Source organism: Microcebus murinus, chromosome 4, assembly GCF_040939455.1.
Source record: "Microcebus murinus isolate Inina chromosome 4, M.murinus_Inina_mat1.0, whole genome shotgun sequence".
NCBI lineage: Eukaryota > Metazoa > Chordata > Mammalia > Primates > Cheirogaleidae > Microcebus > Microcebus murinus.
The window spans coordinates 19,349,755-19,365,168 of NC_134107.1; the positions used below are offsets into that span (position 1 = coordinate 19,349,755).

General features: G+C 35.4%; 1 protein-coding gene across 1 annotated transcript; it reads left to right on the forward strand.

Annotated features, from left to right (window-relative positions):
* Positions 1–11,403: 11,403 nt before the first annotated feature.
* Positions 11,404–12,339, forward strand: LOC142870532 (olfactory receptor 4C15-like). Its single transcript, XM_076001379.1, has one exon. The coding sequence runs from the start codon at positions 11,404–11,406 to the stop codon at positions 12,337–12,339; it is 936 nt and encodes a 311-aa protein (XP_075857494.1).
* The last annotated feature ends 3,075 nt before the right edge of the window (positions 12,340–15,414 follow it).

Genomic DNA, 15,414 nt, shown 5'->3' on the forward strand with positions numbered 1-15,414 from the left:
CCTTTAATCTGTCTCAGCTGTTCATCCCATGGTCATACCATAGACCTTGTCATTACCATCATTTTAAAACTTTCTGTAATCTCAATCTCATACTGACTAATTTTCAAACAATATCCATTATTTCCACCTTCCATCTAACAGTGCTCAACTCTAAAAATTCCTTAACATTATGATGACATACAAACTATTGTCCCTGTCACCGTGTTACATGACCCTAGACATACTCCTGCCTAAGAACCTTTCAAAAATAATCATCTGCATGTCAGTTATTCTTCCTTCAGATATGTGCATGGCATACCTCTTACTTTCTTTGGTTGATTATTCAAATGTGTCTTCTCAGTAATGCATTTTCTGACTACCTCACAGTGTAGCAAATCCCACCTATTAACATTTTGTGACTCCTATTCCGACATTTATGTTTAATTTTTCTACATAATACCTATCATTACCTAGGATGTCATATAGTTTAGTTATTTATTTTATTTATAGTTTATATACTAGAAAATAATTTATATAAGGGTAAGGATTTTATCTTTCCCAAAAACTTTACTGTGATCTTCCTGTCAGATGATAAAAAAACAAAAAAAAACACTTTACTGTTAAATCTCCAGTGCCTAAAATAGTGTCTGGCATATAGTAAGTGGTCAATATATGTGTGTTGAACTAATAGATGAGCAATAATAAAAATACATAAATGGGCTTCTTCTCCTCGATGCAGTGCAATAACTCGTGGCCAAACATACTCTTCCTCTGAACAACTAGAAATGCCAGATACAATACAGGAATCACTAGTATGAGGTACTGAAGACCTACTGAGAAAACTAAAGCTGAAAAGGATATTACTAGAGAGACAAGATCTTCAATGAAGTAAGTTGAAATTTGTGGCCATTTTTACTCTGGGAGCATGTCCTGATTCTCATCATGGGCGGGAGCTGGAGAGTCAGGGCTTTGCACAGGTGGAGGGTCCTGCTGAAGGTGGGGTGGGGGAAGAGACACAAACAGAGCTTTTGGAGGAAATCTGGAGAGCCTGAATCAGGCAGTAATTTTCCCCAATATTAGGAGCTGTATTAAGGATTGAATTGCATCCCCCCAAAATTGTTGAAATCCTAAGCCCAACTACCTGTCAAAGTGAACTTATTTAAAAATAAAAGAAATTTTTCAGATGACCAAGTTAAGATGAGATCATTAGGGTGATTGCTAATCCAACATATCTGTGTCCTTATAAAACTAGGAAAGAAAAAAAAAAACATGCAAACAGGGAGAATGTCACATGAAGAGGGAGGCAGAGAGATTGGGTGATTCATCTACAAGCTAAAGAATTTCAAAGATTGCCAGCAAATCATCAGAAGCAGAAGAGAGGAATGGAACAGATTCTCCCTCTTAGTCCTCAGAAAGAACCATGTAATGAACTCAGCTAGTAAAAAGCAGAAGGGACAGAAGCAGAATCATGATATAAAAATGAAGAAAACAAAACAAACCCAAAATGTGGCTCTTTGAATAGACAAATAAAATTGATAAATACCCACCATTGTTCTGGTACTTAATGGGTATCTATATATTTGTCAAAACTCGCTACCATACATTTTAAAATGCTGCATTGGATGCTATGTAAATTATACCTTAAGAAGGAGATTGAAAAAAAAAAAAGATGTTAAAACAAACATTTTTTTTCTTTCTGTTACTTTCCCTCTATTCCTTTCCTTCTATTACTGATTTATTAATTTCAAAATATTATAGAAAGCACAGAAATTTTATTAGTTGCTTTCTTTGTAATTACCTATAGTGTGCTTTATTAATTTCATTAGTATTAATAAGTATTGATCATTGTTAATAATTTATTATCATTGTTATTAAATATTATATTTAATGGTAATATTTTCCAGAATAGTATACTAAGAGAAGTCAAGAATCTTGCCTAAGTCATAGAAATACAAATGATGGATTTAGAATTGAATTGCATTGGTATTAATATTTATTTGAGTCTTTACCTGGGCCATTCAAAAAGATTTTGACAGAAAGGAGGACAGGAGGACGCCATTATGGTAACTTTCAGTAGTCTACACATGAATATGACTCTGAAGGCATGCTTGAGGGAGCAGTTGGTCACTGTCGTGGGAGGTGTCCCTTAGCACAGGGAGGAGGGGAGGCTCTGAGGACAGAATCTGCCTGACAGCCTTCTGGGATTAATTGGTCCCTGGTTTACTGTGGTCTTAGATTCACTCTGCTAAATAGGTCATTGAGCAAATCTTACAAGGTTGGGTGGGAAGGGATGTGGTCATTCTCCCTCTAGAGGCTAGGTCTTTGTGAACTTTTATGAAATCTCTATAAGTATTTGATGGAGAAAACATACTAATATCTAATTCACGTGTTCTGCCAGAGAATATTGTTGAGTAATAGAGCTGTATGGTATTATAGAGATCTTCTATAGAGAATAGTGATATTTTTTTTTTTTTTAGAAAGTTCTAGAAGCAGACGTGAGGAACTTTCTGCTGGTATTTTAGACTCATTGTTAGAGTCTAATTCAGACCTCTTTAGGAAAGTTTGGCTGTCTGTGGAGTATTTCCTCTCCCCGTAACTTCTGAGGCAGGGTGAACAAATCTAAAGTAAAATTCACACTTTGTAGACAGACTCCACATGATTATCTTCAAAGTAAATCAGAACTGAAAAATAGAAAACTATGAACTTTCTGTCTGATGTTGTCTCTTTTTGTATAACAACAAAAAAGGTAAGTTTTCAAGCCCAACTGAACTATTTCTTCTGTCTTGCCTCCAATTCAGGACAGCTTAGAGCAACTGCCATCTAGTTCTGTCTCCTGAGAAACCTGAAGTGCCAGGGACATATTTCCCTCAGTTATGAAAAGATTTTCATGTTTCAGGATTCCCCAGCTTACACTGGCCTCAGGGAAATTCTGATAGAAAAAGAAGACACGGTGAGGGGCACCCAGATATAGTATCCAATACCTGCAGACTCCTGACTTGACAAGTTTAAGTTCAGCACTAAGGTAGGGATGCATGCTGATTATACACAGTCAGGATGCCTTGATACTGATGATGGCCATGTTGCCTGTCCACAACCTTCAATGTCATCTGCTTACTGTGCCATGTTTATGGGGTTGGGGTTAGAAATAATAGATGGGTAGAGGAGAAAAAAACAAAATATTTTAGTGAAATCCTAGGAGAAACTACTCTTTATCCCTACCATGGTTTTTAGCTAATCTTTGTATTAATATATGTGCTTTGTTCTGTCCCATCTCCTTATTCCTTTTCTCTCTCTGACTGTTCCTCAAAGTAACATTTCTTGTTTCCTTTCATCTCTGAATCCTCCAATATTCTAATGTTTCTATCTCTTCCTCACTATTACATTGCAAATACCACATTTCTTTACCCATTCATCCATGGATGGGTGCTTAGGTTGATTCCATATCATGCCCATGGTGAATAGTGTTGCTACAAACATGGGAGTGCAGATATCCTTCAATATACTGAATTTCCATCCTTTGGATATATATACCCAGCATAGGATTTATGACTCATATGTGCTTGTATTTTTAATTTTTTGAGGAACCTCCATACTGTTCTCCATATTGGTTACGCTAACTTATATTCAACCAACATGTGGATAGGGATCCCCCTTCTCCCCATCCTCAGCAGAATTTATTACCTGTCTTTTTGATAAAGCCATTTTAACTGGCATGAGATGATATCTCAATGCAGTTTAGATTTGCATTTCTTTGATGACTAATGATGTTGAGCATTTTTCTACATACCTATTGGCCACTTGTTTTTCTTCTCTAGGAAATATCTGTTCAGATCTTTCCCAATTTTTAAATGCATTAATTGCTTTTTTTCCTATTCAGTTGCTGGACCTCCAAATATTGGAGTTATTAATCCCTGGTTTGATGGGTAGTTTGCAAATATTCTCTCCCTTTCTGAGGGTTCTCTCTTCACTTTGTTGATTGTTTCCATTGCCGTGAAGATGCTTTTTAGGTTGATGTGAACACATTTGTCTGAGTTTGTGATGGTTTCTTGTGCTTGGAGGATATGGCTCATGTCCTTGGCCAGACCAATGTCCTGAAGCATATCACCAAAGTTTACTTTTACTAGGTTCATATCTTTCTGTCTTAGACTTAATGCTTTAATTGAGTTTGACTTGATTTTATATATGGCAAGAGATGAGAGCCTAGATTCATTATTCTGCATATGGATATCTAGTTTTCCCACAACCATTTATTGAAGAGACTGTCCTTTCACCATTGTATGTTCTTAAAAACTTTGTCAAAGATATATTTACTACAGATGTGTGAATTTATTTCTGGCTTCCCTATTCTCTTCCACTGGTCTATGTGTCTTTTTTATGACAGTTCTATGCTGTTTTGTTTCTTACAGATCTGTAGTATAATTCAAGTCAGGTAAGGTGATCCTCCAGTTTTTTTCTTTTTGCTCCCTATGGCTTCATCTGATCTAGATCATTTGAAGTTCCATATAAGTTTTAGGATGGTCTTTTTCTATGTCTGTCAAGAATGTCACTGGTATTTTGAAGGGGATTGCACTGAATCTGTAGATTGCTTTAGTTGGTATGGCCATTTTTATACTATTGATTATTTCAATCCATGGGCATGGAATATCTTTCCATTCTTTTTGTGTCTTCTTCAATTTCCTTCCTGAATGTTTTATAGTTTTCAACACAGAATTATTTCACTTCTTTGGATCAGTTTATTCCTAGGTATTTTGTTTTATTTGTAGCATTTGTCAATGGGGTTGCATTCTTGGTTTCCTTTTCAGATTGTTTGCTGTTGGCATTAGAAATGCTACATTTTTTCATATGATGATTTTGTATCCTAGAACTTTCCTGAATTTGTTTATCAGTTCTAATAGTCTTTGGGTGAAGTCTTTAGGTTTCTCTAAATATAAGATAAATTCTGGAAAGGCAAATTACTATGCCCCTACCTGCTCTTTCTTCTCCTTGGCAGTGGCTCTCTCTGTCTCTTTCTCTTTTTTGATTTAAAATTTAAAAATAATTTAGCCTATTTTTGTCATAACAGTGAAAAATATTTCTTATATTATCTGCCCTGCTTTGTGATTTTTTCCATTTCTTTTATTTTTATTATTTTTTAATTTTGTATTTCAGAATATTACAGGCTATAAACATTTTGATTACATAAATTGCTTTTGTACCATTTGAGTCAAAGTTTTAACTGTGCCCATCCCCCAGATAGTGTGCATTGTACCTGTTAGGTGTGAATTTACCCATCCCCTCCTCTTTCTACCCTCCTGCTTTATTTCTGATGAATGCTATTTCTCTATGTGCACATAAGTGTTAATCGATTAGGTCCAATTTAATGGTAAGTAGATGTGCTGTTTGTTTTTCCACTCTTGTATACCTCGCTTAGAAGAATGGACTCCAGTTCCATCAAGTTTAATAGAAGAAGTGTTATTTCATCATTTTTTATGTCTGAGTAGTACTCCATGGTACACAAATACCACATTTTGCTAATCCACTCATGTATTTATGGACACTTGGGTTATTTCCACATCTTTGCAATTGAGAAATGTGCTACTATAAACATTTCTCTGCAGGTGTCTTTTAATAGAAATAAATAAGCAAAGAAATACATGGAATGAAGGAGAAGATGCTACCAGTAGTTTGAAGTGAGAATGAGGGTCCTAGAATGAATTGGTCATGTCTGTTGCTGAGTGATATTTATAAAATATTTATAAAATTTATAAAATGTCACCCTGACTAGATCTGTGGTCTATATAAGGTGATTCATCTGTGTCAGGATACACATATAAAAGTTCAATTAATAGAAACTAAGACTTTTCTCTTAATTCCACAGAAAATTGAAGTGATGGTGTTTCTAGGCCTTAGTTTACTTCAATATTGCATTTTTCTATGGAATATAGATACCCATATAAATAGGTAGAATAAAATACTAGAAGACTGTATAAAGGAACAAATTGCTTGCTGTGGTTCCTGGTCCTGATGAGCTAAGTTAAAGTTCTCCTTCAGGTTTCAGTCTCAATGCTATCTTCTCCTTACACAGACATGAAATATCTTCTTTTCAAATAAAATAAAGAAAGAAAAAATCCTTTAATCTCTGCAATTGGTGCTTTTAGTTTTAAAGTCTTGGAATCTCAAGATCAGTTTATGAGAGGAAAAAATAAAATTTTGATTAACAGATGAATCTTTGCATACATATACATAAAATGTTATCCTTAAATAAGCACTCATTGTTACCCTAGTCCCAAAACAATGTGGGTTGCCTTTATGGATTCATGTTGCCTTATGCCAGAACTCACCTCTTTTATTAAGTATGTAAAATTGCCTGAATTCTACAAAGAGATACTACATATTGCATCACAGTATACAAAGTGTCCTCCTGAACATGAAGGGAAATAGAAGCATCATCTCTTTTTGAAGATGCTTTGAACCCAGGAGAACTTAAAAAAGAAAAAAGAAAACCTATAATTTGTCAGAGACATAAAAGTTTTTGAAATACTTGAGCAAGTAAAATTGTGTTGGGAAAATCATACTCAGGGGAAAATTCCAAAGCCTGGGGCAGCTTAGAAACAATTCCACAGGCTCATGACCTCTCAGGGAATCGTCTTTAAATTGCAATGGTAAACCAAGAATGAGACTTTTGTTCATTTATTTTTCCTTAATCCATGCAGAAGATGGCACTGGATAAGCAATGGGGGACATTCTCTACCTCTTCCACCAGAGATGCTCTTCCTGTCTCTCTTATATGTAGAAGGAAGGGTTGGAAACAACCGTGAAGTCTTGGCCAGGCCCTGAATAGTTTTTTCTCCACGGAGAATGGGAGATTACCATCTGATAAATGGTGAGATTTATAATTCCCATTTTTGAATTTTAAGAGAGGATTTCAAATTTTGATGTAGTGCTTCAAATTGTGATATAGTGTTTCAAAAGGTGGGTGTTGTGGTCCCCATATAAAGTTTAATGCAATGCATGAGCCTACCATTTAAGAACTGTGCATACTTGGGCTGGTTACATAACCTGTCTGGCTCTTAGGCTGCTCATACTTAAGGAGGATAATAATATTGCCAAGCTGAAGAGATGTGGAAACAAATAAAATAATACATGTGGTGTCCAGAGAACAGCACTTGATTACAGCAGAGTGATTTCCAGTTCCATCAGGTTGATTACAGCAGAGTGATTTCCAGTTCCATCAGGTTATTAAAAGAGTATTAGTTCACAATTTTTTTATGATTAGGAAATATTGCATAGTATATATATACCATATTTTATTAATCCACTCATGTACTGAATAGCCTTTGGGTTGTTTCCACATCTTTGAGATTGTGAATTGTGCTGCTATAAACATTCAGGTACAAGTGTCTTGCAACCAAAATGTTTATACCCCCATATTTCTCTGAAATAAAAAATAGTGTATTTACTCTTTCCCCAATGACACCCTAACAAATGGCACAGGGAAGGACATTAAGGGTAAGATATCATGACTCTCATCACAGAGTGAAATCTTCTGATTTTAACTTTATCCACCTTATTTTCCCTAAGCACATTTGAAAGGTCACAAATAGCATTAAGCTCCTGCCTCAGCATTATTCAGGAAAATTTAAATTTCTCTAGTGCTAGTTGTCATGGATTTGTCTCTCCTTAAAATGAGCTAAGTCACTATGACAATGGAAAAAAAAGAAGGTTCAGGCATCCAGCAGGAGAACACTAGTGGAGGAGAGAAAGTTTTTTATTTCCAAATTCCAGAAACAGTAAGAGCATAAAAGTTGAGATCTTTAGGTAAATTTATAGATCAACACTGAGGAGAGAGAAAAGAATCTGAAATTCTGAAATTGGAGAACATATTTCTCAGATTTCCAGGGAAAGGAATGTGCTTTGCTAGACAGGAAAGGAACAAACTTTTTATTGCTGAATAACATTCCTGGATCAACAATATGGATGATTTTAGGAACCTAACAGGAGGGTAATTAGAAATAGGATTTTAATTTATTCTTTTTCTTGGTAATAACAATATTTATTTGAAAAAAATGTACTCAAATGTTACTGGTATGCCCACATATGTGCATATAATGTATCGAAAATTTACTGCTTTGAATTAACACTACAAAACATTACTTTTAATGACAATCCTATTACTCATTCCTCTTATCATTCTGAATGTTATGTATATTTCAACCTTGAAACAGAAAATCCATTATTTTCATAATGAATGATGCTATAATTAGTTTTGTTGCAAAAACTGATGCAAAGGATCTGTACCCCCATAATATGCCAAAATAAAATAAATAAATAAATAAAAAATAAAAAACAATATCCCATGCTTAAAAAAAAAAAAAAAACTGATGCAAAGGAAATAGTAGGTAATGTGGATAGTGGATCATGAAGAGGTTATAGCTCTAAAAGATGCTTTGAGTGGTCCCTGAGGAATCTGAGGTGCAGCCCCAGCATTTTAAGGGTGTGGCTCTCAGGAAAGGAAAGACCATAGGAGGTTCTAGGAGAAATATGGACAGAGTAAGCTGTTACCTAGAGGAGAAGGTGAATTTAGCATTGATAACAAAGTGTGTGCAAGCAGAACAGGGAAGGCTGGTCCTATGATATGGCCATTTATGAAGAGTATACAAAAGGTCATAATCGTAATGTAAGATTCTGTGTATATATACATACATAATGAGTGACATGTGCACCATTTGAGGGATGGTCATGCTGGAAAATCAGACTTGTGGGGGGGAGGGGGGAAAAGGGCATTTATTGAAACCTTAAAATCTGTACTCCCATAATATGCCAAAATAAAAAAAAATGATTCTGTGTATTTTACACACAAAGTTCCATCTATGGAAATGAATTATTCTCAAAACCCGCATCCATTTTCTGAACTGTTTGGATGATAAAAAAAATGGTATTGTGGGTTTTAACCTTGTCTAATTTTAAATATCCTAATAATAATAATATATTCGTTACAAATAAAAAAGTCACTATAATTTATGTGTTTCCTTCTGGATAAGAAAATTATATTGAAAATAACTGTACAAATGAGCAGTTACTACAATTTTTGTTATGTTTTTCTCACTAATGTTATAAAGATGCTTCATCTTCTATGTCTTCATATTATTATTTTATTTAAAGCACAATATGATATTAATTTTTAGTAGCCTGATTTATATAAACTTCTTCCTATCATTGAATATTTTAGTTGTTTCTCAACTTTCACTATTATAAATGACATGGGACCATCTTTCATTATAAAACTTTCTCATCTCATTTCTCCTTCAGAATAAACTTTTACACTTTGGATTACTTGTATAAAAACACAAAAGAGTTGAAGATTCTGAAATTATTATGTTTCAAAAGGATTACACAGATACAACAGCTTCATTGCACTTTTAGAATAGATATAATAGAAAAATAGCATGATGTAAAAAACATTATATTCTTACGACTGATTCAATTTTCCAAATCACTTTATGTCTGTAGGGAAATGCTGCTTAAAAATAATGCTGACATCAATATATGATTTCTACTTTGCAAAACACATTATAATAACTGTCTGTTTTGCTTTCATAGGTCAGGCAGCTAGAACAAGCGTTACTATCTATTTTGTAGCAGAGGAGGCTGAGCCATGTTGCTTTGTTCAATGACAAATGGCTAATTCACGATAAGGCTAGCATTGCTAGCTTTTTCTAGCAAAAACTGAACAATTTGTTTTGTTGTTAATTAACTTTTCTTGGGAGTAATTTTTGATTAACAGAAAAGTTGCTAAGATACCATGGAGAGTTCCTGTGTACTACATACTTAGTTTCCCTGACTATTGTCAACAAACGATTCCATGTGTATGTAAAAATCAGCTTATTTGTAAATTTCATAATAATTCCCTCTATTTGTTTACTCATCTATTTTTCAAATATAATACAGAGGTATACACATACAAATACTAACACCTGCAGACATACATATGTGCTATTTGACTGATGCATTTCAGTTATGCATATAGATGAGGACACAATCATCCTGTGAAGCTGTATGTTCCTGTTGAAAATGAAGCCAAAGGTAGGAGGATTATCTGGATGACACATTTCAAAGCTTCCTGCAGTTAAGATGGATGGTTTTGTAAGTGAGTGACTAGTCACTATGTTGATAAGGGCACTTTATCATTAGCAATATTTTTCCATTTTCAAGTTTGACCCTCATTATAATCCAAAGAGAGGAGCAGGTGAGCTATTAATATATACACACCTCTCTCCTTTACAATATCAAATAAATTTGAAACATATATATCCTAGATAGTTATACTTGATCACACCTGACCACGTTGTGTAAATAATTGGCAAATAATCTAAAAAGCTTAAAGACTCTGTCTTATATACAACTTGTTGTTTCTCTTCCTTTCCTATGTGGTGGCCACCAATTTGTACATGTAAGTGCTTTAAGAAAGGTCATCGCTGCTCTGTAATTCTTGCTGAAAAGAAAAATCCCACTCCTTTCTCTATTGATCTAGTAGAGCCAGAGGTTCTGTTTTCAAATCCAATATCAAGCATTGGTTGTTTGCGTGAACTTAACCTCTTTAAGCAAGAGCTTCCCACCAACCAAAGAGGGACAATAGAACTATCACAGACTGTCTTCTAGACAGTGAGTCTGAACCCCACCTTAATTCACCTAGTCACCATGACAGCGCTCTCATATTGGCATTATAATTTTTGTAAACTTCTCATTGTTAAATGAAAGACTAAAAATAAACTCGACACTTAGTAATATTTGTTGTGTGTTAAGTGGACAGCCTGACATTTTGCCCAGATCATTCACTTTATGAAGAATGAATTAATTCATTTAGAGGAGCCACACAATCCAGACTTTTAAAGAAATATTTGAATAATAGCCATGATTTTCAAGAAGCTTTTAGCTGCATGTTATATTGTCTTCTATTTGTAGATAAGGCAGTCTCCAGGTTAGGATGTCATGCTGATCACTCATGCTCCCATTTCATGCCAGTGGCAGGCATGGCCAATAAACCACACTCCTTTCCATACAACTTGGAGGTGGCTTCAGAATCCTTCTCAATCACGCACTCTGGGAGCCACCAGTAAATGATCAAACCTGCACTTCAGGTGAAACTGTTTCTTTTTTCTACCACATGTGGATATTTCCTTCCCTCATATTGAAACTCTGGCTCTCTTAAGGCATTCCATAATTTATTTTCAACCCAGTTCTGCATGACCTTTCACTACTACCCTCAACAATTTCGAGTTTTGTGTTCACAGTGACAATACAAGCACTCAGATAATTCTGTATATACATGTGCCAACTTATTAAATGATATAATCGTATAAATTGAATGAGTCAGTTTTTCTTTATCATGACTGCAGATTCTACATGATTACCACAGTTGGAAGTTCTATTTTTTCCTTGGAAATCATGCAAAACCGAAGCTTTGTAACTGAGTTCATCCTCCTGGGTCTTTCACAGAATCCAAAGGTTCAGAAAATATTATTTGTTGTATTTTTGTTTGTCTACATAGCAACAGTTGGGAGCAACATGCTAATTGTGGTAACAGTCCTCAGCAGCCCTGCTCTACTGGAGTCCCCTATGTACTTCTTCTTGGCTTTCCTATCCTTCCTGGATGCATGCTTCTCTTCCGTCATCATCCCAAAGATGGTCGTGGACTTCTTCTATGAGAGGAAAACCATCTCCTTTGAAGGCTGCATGATACAGGTTTTTGCTGAACACTTCCTTAGTGGGGCAGAGGTGATTGTCCTCACATCCATGGCCTATGATCGGTATGTGGCCATTTGCAAACCTTTGCATTACTCTTCCATCATGAACCGGAGGCTCTGTGGCATTCTTATAGGAGTGGCCTGGACAGGGGGCTTCTTGCATTCCATGATACAAATACTCCTTACTTTCCAGTTGCCCTTCTGTGGTCCCAATGTCATTGACCATTTCTCTTGTGACCTTCAGTCATTACTAGATCTTGCCTGCACCAACGCTCATGTCTTTGGCCTTTTTGTGGTCCTCAACAGTGGAGTTTTCTGTATCCTAATCTTCTTCTTGTTGCTTGTCTCCTATGGTGCCATCCTGTTCTCTCTGAGAACTCAAAGTTCCGAAGGGCGGAGAAAGGCTCTCTCTACGTGTGGATCTCACATTGCTGTTGTGATTTTGTTCTTTGTCCCGTGCATATGTGTATACGCACGACCTCCATCTGCTTTATCCTCTGACAAAATGGTGGGAATAATATACGGCATCCTAGCTCCCTTGCTCAATCCTTTGATTTATACTTTCAGGAATAAGGAAGTGAAAAATGCCATGAGGAAAATGTGGAACAGGTTGGTGATGGTTTCCGATGGAAAATAAATTATTAAATTTTTTCTTACAAAATCAACATTAATAGTAATAAAGTGAAAAATTCTTGGACACAATCTTTGTGGGATATATCTTATATATACAAAAAGGTAACATAATGTTATAACAAAAAGCATTAATGGGGAGGTCAGAAAATTACATTTACACCCTCTGATCACTCAACAACTCTGAGTTGGCAGCCCAGTGTCCGCATATGTAAATTAAAGAGTGTTCAAATTTATATTTTCTTAAACTGTAATAATCAAAAATTTTCAACCACATATCCATTATTTCAAGCTTCCTTCTATCAGTGCTCAACTGTAACAATTCTTTAACCACATCATGTTATACAAAGCACTGCTACTGTCCACTTTATACATGAGCCCAGGCACATACCCTGCCTAGACATTGTGTCAAATAATTCTCTGTGTCTCAATTATTCTTCCTCCAGGTGTGTGCATGTCTTACCTTCTCACCTTCCTTGGTTGAATATTCAAATGGATCTTCTGAATAATGCATTTTCTGACTACCTCACATTATAGCAAAACTGACCCACTAGCATTTTGTGACTCCTATTCCTACATTTTTCTTTACTTTTTCTATTTAACACTTATCATTACCTACCATGTTGTACAGTTTAATTATTCATTTTATTTATTGTTTATACACTAGCAAATAATGTATACAGGGTTAGGATTCTTATCTTTCTCAAAAACTTTACTGTGGGATCTTAATGTCAGATGATTAAGAAAAAAATAAAACTTTATTGTTAAATTTCAGTGCCTAAAACAGTGTCTGACAAACAGTAAGTGGCCCATATATATGAGTTGGATTAATAAACGAACAATAATAAAAATATATAAATGGGCGTCTGCTCCTGGGTGCAATCAATAACTCATGGCCAAAAATATTCCTGCTGTGAACAACTAGAGACACCAGATGCAATATAGCAATCACTTGTATGAGATGCTGCAGAAAACCTACTGAGAAAACCGAAACTGAAAGGTATAAGATTAGAGACACAAGATCTTCAATAATGTGAGTTGAATTTTGTGGCCATGTATACCCAGGGGGCATGTCCTGATTCTTGCCATGGGCTGGAAGTGGAGAGTCTGGGCTTTGCACAGGAGGAGGGTCCCTGCTGGAGGTGGGGTGGGTTAGGCGATAACAACAGCGCTTTTGGAGGAAATTTGGAGAGCCTGAATCAGGCAGTATTTTCCGCCATTTTTAGGGACTGTATAGGATTGTTATAGTTTGAATTATATCCCCCTAAAAAATGTTGAAGTCCTAACCCCAGTACCTGTGAATTTGACTGTATTTGGAAATAAATTCTTTGCACATTATCAATCTAAGATGAGGTTATTAGGGTATATTCTAAATCAGCATAACTGTGTCCTCATAAAAATGGGAAATAGAAAAGCACGCACACAGGGAAAATGTCACATGAAGAGTGAGGCAGAGAAATTGGGTGATAAATTTATAAGTTAAAGAATTTCAAATTGCCAGCAAATTATCAGAAGCCAGAGAGAAGAAAGGAACAGATTTTCCTTCGTAGTGCTCAGAAGGAAGCATATAACAAAATCAAATAATAAAAAGCAGAATATAAAAATGAAGAGAACAGAAACAAAGCCCAACTTTTAGACCTTAAAAGGTGGATTTAAATTAGACCTTAAAAGGTGGATTTAAAATGAAAAGATGTAAAAACAACCATTATTTTCTTTTCATTCCCTTTCTTTTCCATTCTTCTCTTTACTGACTTACTGATTTCAGAATATTTTGGAAATTATAGAAGTTTTATTGGTTGTTCTCATTGTAGTTACTGATAATGTGTTTTATCAATATCAATAGTATCATTAATAATAATTATTGAGTATCAGTAATAATTTTTGTCATTATTATTACATATTCTATTTAATGGTAATATTTTCCAGAACAGGAAATTAAGAGAAATTAAGAAACTTGCCTAAATCTTAGAAATACAAATGATGGATTTACAATTCAATTGTATTGGCATTAATATTTATTTTAGTCTTTATCTGGGCCATTCAAAGACATTTGGCCAAAAGGATAAAGCTTCTGGTAACTTTCAGTAGTCTACACATGAATGTGACTCTGAAGCCATGCTTGAGGGAGCAGGTGGTCACTGCCGTGGGAGGTGTCCCTTAGCACAGGGAGGAGGAGAGGCTCTGAGGACAGAATCTGCCTGTTGACAGCCTTGCTTCAGATTAATTGGCCCCTGGTTTTCTGTGGTCTTAGACTAGCTGTGCTAAATAGCCCACTGAGCAAATCCATCAAGGTTGGATGGGAAGGGATGTGATTTTTCCATCTGGAGTTTCCGCTTTTGTGAATTGTATGTAATCTCTATAAATACTTGGTGGAGAAAACATACATGTCTAATTCACATGTTCTTCCAAAGAATATTTTCATTTAATAGAGCTCACGTTAGAGATGTTGCTGTAGAGAAAAGTATAATATTTTCTTTCTTTCTTCTTCTTCTTCTTCTTTTTTTTTTTTTTAGAAAATTCTAGAAGCAGAACTAAGAAACTTTCTGCTGGTATTTTAGACTGATTTTTAGAGTCTATCTCAGGCCTTTTTAGGAAAGGGTGGCTGTCAATGAAGTGTCTCCTCTCACCCATAGCTTCTGTAGCAGATTGGACAAGTCTAAAGTAAAATATGCACCTTGTAGGTGCAGTGCACATGATTATCTTCAGAGTAAATTGAATTTAAAAAGAGAAAACTGTAAGCTTTGTATCAGATGTCATCTCTTTTTTTAATAAGAAAAAAGGAAAATTTTCAAGCCCAACTGAACTATTTCTTCTCTCTTGCCTCCAACTCAGGACAATTTAGGGCAGTTGTCATCTAGTTCTGTCTCTTCAGAATCTTGAAATTCCAGGGACATATTTCCCCCAGTGATGAAATGATTCTAATGTTTCAGGATACCTCAGCTTACACCAGCCTTACATCAGCCTCTGCTTGATGTTTGGCGTATGCTGGCTTCATGTGCATGGTGGAGTCTGATGCCTGGAATAGCAGAGTGGGAAGAGCACAAGAGAGGGATTGCTGTGGATCACACAGGCTTGGGCTCTT

What these genes read in the sequence shown, in the direction of transcription:
- LOC142870532 (XM_076001379.1), top strand. Translation starts at nt 11,404, where the DNA reads ATGCAAAACCGAAGCTTTGTAACTGAGTTCATCCTCCTGGGTCTTTCA.